We start from the raw sequence: 14,064 nt of genomic DNA, 5'->3' as shown, positions 1-14,064 counted from the left end.
GAGGGTTCCCTTTTCTCCACACTCTCTTCAGCATTTATTGTTTGTAGACTTTTTGATGATGGCTATTCTATCTGGTTGGGGAAGGCAATGGCACCCCACTCCAGTACTCCTGCCTGGAAAATCCCATGGACGGAGGAGCCTGGAGGCCTGCAGTCCATGGGGTCACTGAGGGTCGTACACGACTGAGCGACTTCACTTTCACTTTCGTGCATTGGAGAAGGAAATGGCAACCCACTCCAGTACTCTTTCGTGGAGAATCCCAGCGATGGGGGAGCCTGGTGGGCTGCTGTCTCTGGGGTCGCACAGAGTCAGACACGACTGAAGCGACTTAGCAGCAGTCGATCTTGTGTGAGGTGATATCCCATTGTAGTTTCGATTTGCATTTCTCAAATAGTGAGTGATGTTGAGCATCTTTTCATGTGTTTGTTAGCCATCTGTATGTCTTCTTTGGAGAAATGTCTGTTTAGGTCTTTCCCCACTTTTCAATTAGGTTGTTTGTTTTCCTGGTATTGAGTTGTATGAGCTGCTTATATACTTTAAAAATTAATCCTTTGTCAGTTGTTTCATTTACTATTATTTTCTCCCATTCTGAGAGTTGTCTTCTTATCTTGTTTATAGTTTCCTTTGTTGTCTAAAAGCTTTTAAGTTTAATTAAGTCTCACTTGTGTACTTTTGTTTTTATTTCCATTACTCTAGGAGGAGGGTCATAAAGGATCTTGCTTTGATTTATATCAAGTGTTCTGCCTATGTTTTCCTCTAAGAGCTTTATAGTTTCTGGTCTTACATTCAGGTCTTTAATCCATTTTGAGTTTATCTTTGTGTATAGTGTTAGAAGTGTTCTAATATCATTCTTTTTCATGTAGCTATCCAGTTTTCCCAGCACCAGTTATTGAAAAGGCTGTCTTTGCCCCATTGTATATTCTTGCCTCCTTTGTAAAAAATAAGGTACTTATAGGTGCATGGGTTTATTTCTGGGATTTCTATCTTGTTCCCTTGGTCTATATTTCTGTTCTTGTGCCAGTACCAAACTGTCTTGATGACTGTAGCTTTGTAGTATAATCTGAAGTCAGGAAGGTTGATTCCTCCAGCTCCATTCTTCTTTCTCAAGATTGCTCTGGCTATTTGGGATCTTTTGTGTTTCCATATGAATTGTGAAATTTTTTGTTCTAGTTCTGTGAAAAATGCCATTGGTAATTTGATAGGGATCACATTGAATCTATAGATTGCACAGTATAGTCATTTTCCCAAGATTGATTCTTCATACCCAGGAACGTGGAAATCTCTCCATCTGTTTATGTCATCTTTGATTTCTTTCATCAGTGTCTTATAATTTTCTGTGTACAGTTCTTTTGTCTCCTTAGGTAGGTTTATTCCTAGATATTTTATTCTTTTGTTGCAATGGTGAATGGGATTTATTCCTTAATTTCTATTTCTTATTTTTCATTGTTAGTATATGGGAATGCAAGTAATTTCTGTGTATTGGTTTTGTATCCTGTGACTTTGCTAAATTCACTTTAATCAATTTTTTAAAGGTTCAGGCTTTTTATATTCTAAGAAACTTGTCTACCCCAAGATTGTAAAGATTGTCTTCTGTTTTTATTCTAGGGTTTCAATAGTTTTCAATTTTACTTTGAAGTATATGATCTATTTTGAGTCAATTCTTATGTTTGGTATAAGATAAAGGTTGGAAGGAATGACGCTAAAGCTGAAACTCCCGTACTTTGGCCACCTCATGCGAAGAGTTGACTCATTGGAAAAGACTCTGATGCTGGGAGGGATTGGGGGCAGGAGGAGAAGGGGACGACAGAGGATGAGATGGCTGGACTGCATCACTGACTTGATGGACATGAGTCTGAGTGAACTCCGGGAGTTGGTGATGGACAGGGAGGCCTGGCGTACTGCGATTCATGGGGTTGCAAAGAGTTGGACACGACTGAGCGACTGAACTGAACTGAACTGAAAGGTTGATACTGTTCTTTTTATTCCTATACTCATATTCAGCACCATTTATTGGAATGACTTTCTCTCCATTGAATTGCTTTATCACCTTTGTCAAAAATTGCCATATGCATGAGGATCCATTTTTGGATTCTATCTTCTGTTCCATTGATCTCCATGTCTATCTTTCACCAATATAAAATTATTTTTGGCTACTGTGTTTATTCTACTTTACTCTATTAGATAGAATAAGTTCTCCACCTTTGTTCTTTTTAGAAATTATTTTGCTTATATTAGGTCCTTTGCATCACCATGTACATCTCAGAATTAATTTGTCAATTTCTATAAAGTAAAAAGCTTGCTGGAATTTTCATTGTGATTTTATTGAGTCTTGCATATGGTCCCATCACTTCATGGCAAATAGATGGGAAACAATGGAAACAGTGGATTTTCTTGGGCTCCAAAATCACTGCACATGGTGACTGCAGCCATGAATTTAAAAGATGCTTGCTCCTTTGAAGAAAAGCTATGACCAACCTAGACAGCATATTAAAAAGCAGAGATATTACTTTGCCAACAAAAGTCTGTCTAGTCATGGTTTTTCCAGTAGTCATATATGGATGTGACAGCTGGACAATAAAAAAGGCTGAGTGCCAAAGAAATGATGCTTTTGAACTGTGGTGTTAGAGAAGACTCTTGAGAGTCCCTTGGACTGCAAGGAGATCAAACCAGTCAATCCTAAAGGAAATCAGTCCTGAATATTCATTAAAAGGACTGATGCTGAAGGTCCAACACCTTGATTACATGCAAAGAACTGACTCCTTGGAAAAGACCTTGATGCTGGGGAAGACTGAAGGCAGGAGGATAAGGGGACAACAGAGGATGAGATGGCTAGATGGCATCACTGACTTGATGGACATGAGTCTGAGCAAGCTCTGGGAGTGGGTGATAAACAGGGAAGGCTGGTGTGCTGCAGTCCATGGGGTCACAAAGAGTCAGACACGACTGAGCGACTAAACTGACCTGAGCTAGATTCATTTAGAGAGAATTGTCATCTTCACAGTGTTAACTCTTCTAAACCATTATATGTGTATATCTCCTTTAGCTTCTAACAGGATGCTTCTTATTTTCAGTATAGGTCTTTTGTTAGGTTTATTCCTTGGAATTAAAATTCCAGTGATTTTTGGTGTAATTTTTACCTTCATTTTCCAATATTTGCTGATAGTATGAAGGAATGCAATTGATTTTTAAAAAGCTTGAAAACTGTGACTTTGCTAAATCCACTTATTCTAGTAGTTATTTTCCAGATTATGAGTGATTTTTCTATGTAAACAATCATGCCATTTGCCAATGACAGTTTACATCTTCCTTTCTGATATTTTTATTTTTTCTTACCTTATTGCAATGACTGTGAGCTTTAGTATCATATTGAATAAAAGTAGTGAAAGTGGGCATCATTACCTTGGTCCTGATCTCAGGGGATACAATTTAATTTTTCACCATTATGTATGTTAGCCAGTTTTTTTTGTTGTTGTTGTTTTGTTTTTGTTTTTGGCTGTTGTTGATGCCATTTATCATGTTGAGAAAGTTACCTACTGTTCTTAGTTTGCTGAGTTTTGTTTTTTTTTTTAATCATGTAGGGGTGCTGGATTTAAAAAATTCTTCTACATCTATTAAAATGATCATATGGTTTTTTTCCTTTATTCTGTTGATGTGAATTACATTGATTTCAAATGTTAAATTAACCTTGTGTTTCTGGGATTAATCTTACTTGGTCATATTATTTAACCTTTTAATATATTGTTAGATTCAGTTGAGCATTTTGTGAATAATATTTGCTTATATATTCATGAAGTATATTTATCTATAGTTTTCTTCTTTTCTAAGTTGTTTTATGCTGATCTCTGAAAATAAATTGAGCAGTGATTGCTCATTCTGTATTTTCTAAAATTGTTAGTATAAGATTAATGTTAGTTCTTCTTAGACTATTTTGTAGAATTTACTGGTATAATCAAGTTGTTTAAAGTTTTCTTTGGCAGTATGTTTTCAACAAATTAATATTTATTAATAGAGACAGGCATATTTATATTTTTTGTTTCTTCCTGTGTCTATTAATTTTGGCAAGATACATTTTTTAAAAAGAGCTGTTTTCATTTAAGTAGTCAGATTTGTCAGCTGAAGTTGTTCAGAGTGTTCTGTTTTTATCCTTTTAATTTCTATAGAATCCATGCTTACTTTTTTTTATTCCTGATGTTGATGGTTTTTGTTCTTTCTCCTTTTTTTCCTTCATCTGCCTACCTAGAGGTTTGCCACTTTTGTTGAGCTTTAGAAAGATTTGGCTTTTGACTTTGTTGTTGTCTTTTTTTCTCCTCTATTTCACTGATCTCTGCTTTTCATTATTTCTCTCCTTTAATTTACTTTGGGTTTACTTTGACTTTTTTAAGTTTCTTATGACAGATAAGTTATTTTAGATCTTTCTCCATTTCTAATGTAGTATATAAAACTGTGTTTTTCTCTGAGCATTATGTTAGCTGCATTCCACAGATATTTTTAAAAATTTTTTTATTTTAATTGGAAGCTAATTACAATATTGTAGTGGTTTTTGCCATACATTGACATGAATCAATCATAAGTGTACATGTGTCCTCCATCCTGAACCTCTCCCACCTCCCTCCGCATCCCATCCCTCATGGTCGTCCCAACGCCCCAGCCCTGAGTGTCCTGTCTCATGCATTGAACCTGAACTGGCAATCCATTTCACATATAGTAATATACATGTTTCAATGCTTTTCTCTCAAATCATCCCACCCTCGCCTTCTCCCACAGAATCCAAAAGTCTGTTCTTTACATCTGTGTCTCTTTTGCTGTCTCGCATATAGGGTCATCATTATCATCTTTCTAACTTGCACATATGTGCGTTAATATATTGTATTGGTGTTTTTCTTTCTGACTTACTTCACTTTGTATAATAGGCTCCAGTTTCATCCACCTCATTAGAACTGATTCTTTTTAATAGCTGACTAATAGTCCATCTTGTATATGTACCACAGCTTTCTTATCCATTCATCTGCTGATGGACATCTAGGTTGCTTCCATGTCCTAGCTATTGTAAACAGTGATGCAAGGAACGTTGAGGTACACGTGTCTCTTTCCATTCTGGTTTCCTCGGTGTGTATGCCCAGCAATGGGATTGCTGGGTTGTATGGCAGTACTATTTCCAGTTTTTTAGGGAATCTCCACACTGTTCTCTATAGTGGCTACACTAGTTTGCATTCCCACCAACAGTGTATGAGGGTTCCCTTTTCTCCAGACCCTCTCCAGCATTTGTTGTTTCTACAAAAAGTCCATAGGTTTTTAATATCCATTGTCATTTAGTTCAAAATATTTAAAATGTCTGTTTAATGTCTAATTTTGTCTTTGACCTGTTAAACTATTTAGAGATGAATTGTTTAGTATCTAAGGATTTTGAATTTTCATAGGTATCTTATTGCTTTCTATTGTAATTTTGTCATAGTCAGAGATTATGTTTTATTTGTTTTTGATCCTTTTAAACTAATTGAAATTTATTTTATGGCTCAGCACATGGTATATATTGGTGAACTTACATGTACTTGAAAAATAATGGTGATTTCGAGATTGTTAGATGTAGTGTTCTATATATGTCAGTTAAATCAAGATGATTGATAGAACTTTTCAGATCTTCTATGTCTCCACTAATTTATTAGACATGCTGTATCACTTGCTGAGAGAGGGGTGTTAGAATCACATACTATAGTTGTATTACAATTGTGGAGCTATCTCTTTTTTAAATTTTATCAATTTTTGCTTTTTTTATTTTGAGGCTCTGTTATTTGTGGTTTTTACGTCTTCCTGATGAGTTGTTTGTTTTTTTCCATTATCAAGTATTCTACTTTACCTCTGGTTATATTCTTTGTCAAGAAGTCTCTTTTATCTGACTAACATAGCCATGCCAGCCTTCTTATGCAGCAACCAGAGAAAAAGCTGTGCAGCAACAAAGACCCAGCACAACCAAAAATAAATATATAAATAAATGATTGTGTGTATGTTAGTTACTTAGTCATGTCTGACTCTTTGTGACCCCATGGACTCTGGCCTACTAGGCTCCTCTCTCCATGGAATTCTCCAGGCAAGGATACTGGAGTGGGTTGCTGTTTCCTTCTCCAGGGAATCTGCCCAATCCAGGGATCAAACCCGAGTTTTCTGCTCTGGGCAGATTCTTTACGGTCTGAACTACCATCAAAAGCTATTAGATGCCTCTGGTAGCATCACCATGGCCATTATCATCATTATTTGGACACATTTCACCTCTCATTACCAGAAATATCATCTGGAAGAATATTTTATACAATGCATACATTATTGTTTACTCCTTAACCACCTGGATGAATGACCACAGAATTGATAAGAATGTTGAGGCTGCCAAGCATGTGATATAATTTTTTTTTCTTTAAGCTTACATTATGCTTAACAGTGTTTTCAGCCATTTTATTTCATGAAAGTGCTCTTTTTTTTCTCTCTCTCTCTCCCCTCTTCACACTGATGTTTACTAAGAATATTTATATAGCATGTAATGTACAGTTGAAAATGGAAATGAATACATTTTGGCAAAATTATGAATTTTTAAACCTAGTATTATTTTATTGTATCTATTTCAGTGTTTTTCTTATGGTTCTCTGAATCTCTGTTATATTTAGAGCAATTTTGGAAGCAAAGAGCTCTTAGGAACTAATAGGAGCTTTGTTTCATGCAAGAAATGTTCTGAAAATATAAGCCTTTATTACCCAATATTTATTACCTCACTTTTAGAAGTGCTTATGTCAATTTGATGTTAGTTTGAGCCATCAAGAACTGTTTGGTCCAAGAAATTCATGGCTATCCATAAGTTAAAAAAACAAAAAAGAATATCATTTATCCCAATGTTATTTTTTACATTTATGAATATTATTTTTCCTTCTGTAGGTCAAGGTGGAAAACTGGTTGAAAGAGGAGATAATACTTATGGAGGAAAGTGGGTCGTAAATCCTAGTGGTGGATTAATTTCAAAGGGGCACCCACTTGGAGCTACAGGTAATGATACACATAGATTTCATAATTTTTAAATCATTTTTGGCATAAGTGTGAATGATTTGGTCATTGATTTAAGTGAATGATTTTATTCTCTGAGTTTGATATGCAGTGTTTTAAATGACTATTTAACTACGATATTTTCAATTTTTGTTAAGTATAGTATAGTTCAAAAATCTTGATTAATTGTTGAGAATTTGAATTAGTTGAAACTCTGAGTTCAACAAAAAGCATTTTTAAAATTCGATTATTGTAAAATAGGTGTACAACTTAATTAACAAGATGTTTCCAAATAGGGATGCTGCCAGATCTGCTAGATAGGATCATGTGAAATAGCACATTATTTACGTATAGTTGCATATGTGGTGGGTGTTGTATAGAAATGTTTTTCTCTCGAGAGAACTGGTCTAAAAGTTATGAGAATTTTACTGTGGATCTACTGCTACCTGGCCATGTGACTTTTTTGAATAATTTTCAATTATTAATGATTAGTCAGTCACGCTGACTCTTAGTTTCCTTAATTGTGAAATGAAGAAATTGTACAAAGTGGTTTCCAAAATAGCGTAGCACTAAAATTCTGAGATTTATTTTATGAAGACAGGTAGGTTTAGTATTTTTTTATATTGTCTTATGTATTAAGTAAAATTGTATAAATTATCAGAAATTCCAAAATAGAGAAGAATTGGAATTTATAGTATATTTATTTCAGCAATTGATTTTGGTTTATTTCTATTTATCACTCAAATTAGGTAATCTTATAAACTAGTAGCAAAAATGAGTATGCATAGATAGAGTGTAAGAGAGAAATAGGTAGACAGGCACATACAATCATAGTATAATGTGCCACTTACTCTTCATTTTCTGTTCTTTCTGTTTTTGCTTCTTTTCTCTCTTTGATACTATCTTGTTATTAACCGAATATTTTTTAGTATTTTATTTTCTCTCTTCTATTGAATTGTTTCCTTTTCTCATTTTTTTGGTGTTTGCTCTAGGATTTGCAACATGCATCTTTAATTTACCATGGTCTACCTTCAAATAATGTCATAAAATATCACTTATAGGAATTTTTCTAATAGCATATTTCCATATACCCTGATACTCTGTGCTACTATTGTCATACATTTACTTCTGAATGTATTATAAACCCCACACTATACTATTACTATTATTATTGCTTTAAATAGTTTAATATGTTTAAAATATCTTTAAAAGTAAGCTAAAAACAAGGTGAACGAGAGTGATGTTACTAAGAGTGGCAGAATAACAACACCTGAAAATACTCTCTGTTACAAAATTACCACAAACATTTGCAAAAATTGTCAAGATCAACTTTTTCAGTTGATTAATTAACCAAAGGCTTACAATAATCTGGAGCATCATTTATTAAAAAGAAGTCAACAGCTCTATTTCTGTAAGAACAATAAGCTTTGTGGCACTTTTTACTTGCTCTGATATCAGTCCTTTTCTCCAGCTCCATGGTAGCCTTGCAAACAATAGCCTGCAGTCATGGTGAAAACTAGCAGATTACCCAGCACTGAAAGTGAAGTCACTCAGTCGTGTCCGACTCTTTGTGACCCCGTGGACTGTAACCTAGCAAGCTCCTCTGTCCATGGGATTCTCCAGGCAAGAATACTGGAGTGGGTTGCCATTTCCTTCTCCAGGGGATCTTACCGACGCAGGGATTGAACCCGGGTTTCCCGCATTGCAGGCAGACGCTTTAACCTCTGAGCCACCAGGGAAGCCTGGAGAAGTCAAAATTGAGTTGAAGTTCTTTCAAAGCCCCATGCTTAGAGGCTTGTCATTATTTGACCTGTCTGGAAGTTCTCTGGTAAACCATTCTCAAAAAGCTTGTCTTTGTGTAACCCAAAGAGAACATGCCCAATGCAAACAGTATTTTCCTCAAAGTGATTTGTCGAAAACAATCAGCAACAACTGTTAAACAATGTAGTCACTTAAGATGTCAAAAACAGATGGAGGAAACAACAAATTAAGCACCCCCACCCCCCAAAAAAAGCTTAAAAGGAAAAGCTGGTGAATGAGTTGTCCATTTTGTTGTTGTTCAGTTGTGTCCAACTTTTTGTGACCCCATGGACTGCAGCATGCCAGGCTTCCCTGTACTTCACTATCTTCTGCAGTTTGCTCAGACTCATTTCCATTGACTCAATGATGCCATCCAACCATCTCATCTTTTGTTGCTCCCTTCTCTTCATGCCCTCAATCTTTCCCAGCATCAGGGTCGTTTCCAGTGAGTCAGCACTTGGCATCAGGTAGCCAAAGTATTGGAGCCTCAGCTTCAGCATCAGTCCTTCCAATGAGTATTCATGATTGACTTCCTTTATGATTGATTGGTTTGATCTCCTTGCAGTCCAAGGGACTCTCAAGACTCTTCTCCAGTACCATAGTTTGAAACCATAAATTCTTTGGTGCTCAGCCTTCTTTATCATCCCATTCTCACATCCATACATGATTACTGGAAAAACCATAGCTTTGACTATACGGACCTTTGTTGGCAAAGTGATGTCTCTACATTTTTTAAAATTTATTTTTTAATTGAAGGATAATTGCTTTACAGAATTTTGTTGTTTTCTGTCAAACCTCAAGACAAATCAGCCATAGGTATACATATATCCCCTCCCTATTGAACCTCTCTCCCATATCCCTTTCCCATCTCACCCCTATAGGTTGATATAGAGCCCCTGTTTGAGTTTCCTGAGCCATACAGCAAATTCCCATTGGCTATCTTTTTTACATATGGTAATGTAAGTTTCTATGTTACTCTTTCCATACATCTCACCCTCTCCTCCCTTCTCCCCATGTCCATAAGTCTATTCTCTATGTCTGTTTCTCCATTGCTGCCCTGTAAATAAATTCTTCAGTACCATTTTTCTAGGTTCCTTATATGTGTGTTAGAATACAATGTTTATCTTTCTCTTTCTGACCCACTTCACTCTGTATAACAGGTTCTGGGTTCCTCCACCTCATCAGAACTGACTCAAATGCATTCCTTTTTATGGCTGAGTAATATTGCATTGTGTATATCTACCACAACTTCTTTATCCATTCATCTGTTGATCAACATCTAGGTTGCTTCCATGTTCTAGCTATTGTAAATAGTGCTGCAATAAACAGTGGGATACATGTGTCTTTTTCAACCCTGGTTTCCTCAGGGTATATGCCTAGGAGTGGGATTACTGGGTCATATGGTGGATTTTATTCCTAGTTTTTAAAGGAATCTTCATACTGTCTTCCATAGTGACTATATCAATTTACATTCCCACCAACAGTGCGAGAGGGTTCCCTTTTCTCCATACCCTCTCCAGCATTTATTGTTTGTAGGCTTTTTGATGACTCATGTGAGGTGACATCTCATGACATCTCATTGTGGTTTTGATTTGCACTTCTCGAATAATGAGTGATATTGAGCATCTTTTATGTGTTTGTTAGCCATCTGTATGCCTTCTTTGGAGAAATGTCTATTTAGGTCTTTTCCCCACTTTTTGATTAGGTTGTTTGTTTTCCTGGTATTGAGTTGTATGAGCTGCTTGTATATTTTGAAAATTAATCCTTTATCCGTTGTTTCACTTGCTGTTATTTTCTCCCATTCTGAAGATTGTCTTTTCATCTTGCTTATAGTTTCCTTTGCTGTGCAGAAGCTTTTGAATTTAAGCAGGTCCCACTTGTTTACTTTTGTTTTTATTTCCGTTACTCTAGGAGGTGGGTCATAGAGGATCTTGCTTTGATTTATGTTGAGTGTTCTGCCTATGTTTTCCTCTAAGGGTTTTATAGTTTCTGTTCTTACATTTAGGTCTTTAATCCATTTTGAGTTTATCTTTGTGTATGGTGTTAGGAAGTGTTCTAATTTCTTTCTTTTTCATGTAGCTGTCCAGTTTTCCTAGCACCATTTATTGAAGAGGCTATCTTTGCCCCCATTGTATATTCTTTCCTCCTTTGTGAAAAATAAGGTACCCATAGGTGCATGGTTTTACTTCTGGGCTTTCTATTTTGTTCTATTAGTCTATATTTCTGTTTTTGTGCCAGTACCATACTGTCTTGATGACTGTAGCTTTGTAGTATAATCTGAAGTCGGGAAGGTTGATTCCTCCAGCTCCATTCTTCTTTCTCAAGATTGCTTTGGCTATTTGGGATCTTTTGTGTTTCCATATGAATTGTGAAATTTTTTGTTCTGGTTCTGTGAAAAATGCATTGGTAGTTTGATAGGGATCACATTGAATCTGTAGCTTGTGTTTGGTAGTATAGTCATTTTCACAATATTGATTCTTCCTACCCAGGAATGTGGAATATCTCTCCATCTGTTTATGTCGCCTTTGATTTCTTTCATCAGTGTCTTATAATTTTCTGTGTACAGTTCTTTTGTCTCCTTAGGTAAGTTTATTCCTAGATATGTAATTTTTTTGTTTCAGTGGTGAATGGGATGGATACATTAATTTCTCTCTGATTTTTCATTGTTAGTATATAGAAATGCAAGTGATTTTTGTTTATTGATTGTGTATCCTGCAACTTTGCTAAATTCACTGATTAGCTCTATTAATTTTCTGATACTATCTTTAGGATTTTCTATGTACAGTATCATGTCATTTGCAAACTGAGAGCTTTACTTCTTCTTTTCCGATCTGGATTCCTTTTATTTGTTTTTATTCTCTGATTGCTGTAGCTAGGACTTCCAGAACTATGTTGAATAATAGTGGTGAAAGTGAATACCCTTGTTTTGTTCCTGATCTTAGGGGGAATGCTTTCAGTCTCACCATTGAGAATAATGTTTGGTGTAGGCTTATCATATATATCTTCCCTGGTGGCTCAAATGGTAAAGCATCTGCCTACAATGCAGGAGACCCGGGTTCGATCTCTGGGTTGGGAAGATCCTCTGGGGAAATAAATGGCAAGCCACTCCAGTACTCTTGCCTGGAAAATCCCATGGATGGAGGAGCGTGGTAGGCTACAGTCCATGGGGCTGCAAAGAGTCGGACACAACTGAGCGACTTTGCTTTCACTTTTCACTTTATCACGTATAGCCTTTAATATGTTGAGGTAGGTTCCTTCTGTGCCCATTTTTTGAAGAGTTTTAATCATAAATGGGTGCTGAATTTTGTTAAAGGCTTTTTCTGCCTCTATTGAGATGATCATATGGTTTTTATCTTTCAGTTTGTTAATATCGTGTATCACACTGATTGATTTGCGTATATTGAAGAATCCTTGCATTCCTGGAATAAATTCAACTTGATCATGGTGTATGAGCTTTTTGATGTGTTGCTGAATTCTGTTTGCTAAAATTTTGTTGAGGATTTTTGCATCTATGTTCATCAGTGATATTGGCCTGTAGTTTTCTTTTTTTGTGTTGTTTTTGGTTTGGTATCTATCTGGGTGGCCTTGTAGAATCAGTTTAGAAGTGTTCCTTCCTATACAATTTTTTGAAGAGTTTAGAAGGATAGCCATTAGCTCTTCTCTAAATGTTTAATAGATTTCTCCTGTGAAGCCATCTGGTCCTGGGCTTTTGTTTTTTGGGAGATTTTTGATCACAGCTTCAATGTCCGGACTTGTAATTGGGTTGTTCATAATTTCTGTTTTTTCCTGGTTCAATATTGGAAGATTGGACTTTTCTAAGAATCTGTCCATTTCTTCCAGGTTATCCATTTTATTGCTGTATAGTTGTTCATAATAGTCTCTTATAATCCTTTGTATCTCTGCATTGTCTGTTGTAACCTCTCCTTTCTCATTTATAATTTTGTTGATGTGATACTTCTCTTTTTTCTTGATGAGTCTGGCTAAAGGTTTGTCAATTTTGTTTATTTTCTCAAAGAACCAGGTTTTAGTTTTATTACTCTTTACTATTGTTTCTTTCATTTCTTTTTCATTTATTTCTGCTTGGATCTTTATGATTTCTTTCCTTTTACTTATTTATTTATTTATTTATTTATTTGTTCTTCTTTTTCCAGTTGTTTTAGTTGTCAAGTTATGCTATTTGATGCTTTTCTTTTTTCTTAAGGTAGGATTGTCTTGCTATCAACTTCCCTCCTAGAACTGCTTTTGTTGTATCCCATAGGTTTTGAGTAGTTGTGTTTTCATTGTCATTTGTTTCTAGAAATTTTTTGATTTCCATTTTAATTTCTTCAGTAACCTGTTAATTATTCACACACGTGTTGTTTATTCTCCACATGTTTGTGTTTCTTATAGTTTTTTTCTTGTAATTGATATCTAGTCTCATAGCACTGTGGTCGGAGAAGATGCTTGATATGATTTCAGTTTTGTTAACTTTACTGAGGTTTGTATTGTGATCCAAGATGTGGTCTATCCTGAAGAATGTTCCATGTGCACTTGAGAAGAAGGTATATTCTTCTGCGTTTGGATGCAATGTCCTGAAGAAATTAGTGATATCCATCTCATCTAATGTATCATTTAAGACCTGTGTTTCATTATTAATTATCTGTTTTGATGATTTGTCCGTTGGTGTGAGTGGAGTGTTAAAGCCTCCTATTATTGTGTTACTGTCAATTTCTCCTTTTCTGTCTGTTAATGTTTGTCTTATGTATTGAGATGCTCCTGTGTTGGGTGCATCTGTTCAGTTCAGTTCAGTCGCTCATTCATGTCTGAATCCTTGCGACCCCATGAATTGCAGCATGCCAGGCCTCCCTGTCCATCACCAACTCCCAGAGTTCACTCAAACTCACATGCATCGAGTCCGTGATGCCATCCAGCCATCTCATCCTCTGTCGTCCCCTACTCCTCCTGCCCTCAATCCCTCCCAGCATCAGAGTCTTTTCCAATGAGTCAACTCTTCGCATGAGGTGGCCAAAGTACTGGAGTTTCAGCTTCAGCATCATTCCTTCCAAGAACACCCAAGGCTGATCTCCTTTAGAATGGACTGGTTGGATCTCCTTGCAGTCCAAGGGACTCTCAAGAGTCTTCTCCAACACCACAGTTCAAAAGCATCAATTCTTCGGTGCTAAGCTTTCTTCACAGTCCAACTCTCACATTCATACATGACCAGTGGAAAAACCATAGCCTTGACTAGACGGACCTTTGTTG

The 14,064-nt window shown here is 36.0% G+C and overlaps 1 protein-coding gene across 3 annotated transcripts in view; it reads left to right on the top strand.

Moving 5' to 3' along the window:
* The window catches only part of SCP2 (sterol carrier protein 2), a 95,710-nt gene that overhangs the window by 43,984 nt on the left and 37,662 nt on the right, over positions 1-14,064 (top strand). For all 3 annotated transcript variants that reach the window (XM_068965708.1, XM_068965707.1, XM_068965706.1), the window contains one exon: positions 6,919-7,026. In XM_068965708.1, the coding sequence (XP_068821809.1) occupies positions 6,919-7,026 (108 nt within the window). The remainder of the gene's footprint in view (positions 1-6,918; positions 7,027-14,064) is intronic.

This window comes from Capricornis sumatraensis, chromosome 2 (genome assembly GCF_032405125.1).
Source record: "Capricornis sumatraensis isolate serow.1 chromosome 2, serow.2, whole genome shotgun sequence".
Lineage (NCBI taxonomy): Eukaryota > Metazoa > Chordata > Mammalia > Artiodactyla > Bovidae > Capricornis > Capricornis sumatraensis.
Note: the sequence above shows the minus strand (reverse complement) of the source record. Positions and strands in the feature narration are given on the sequence as shown.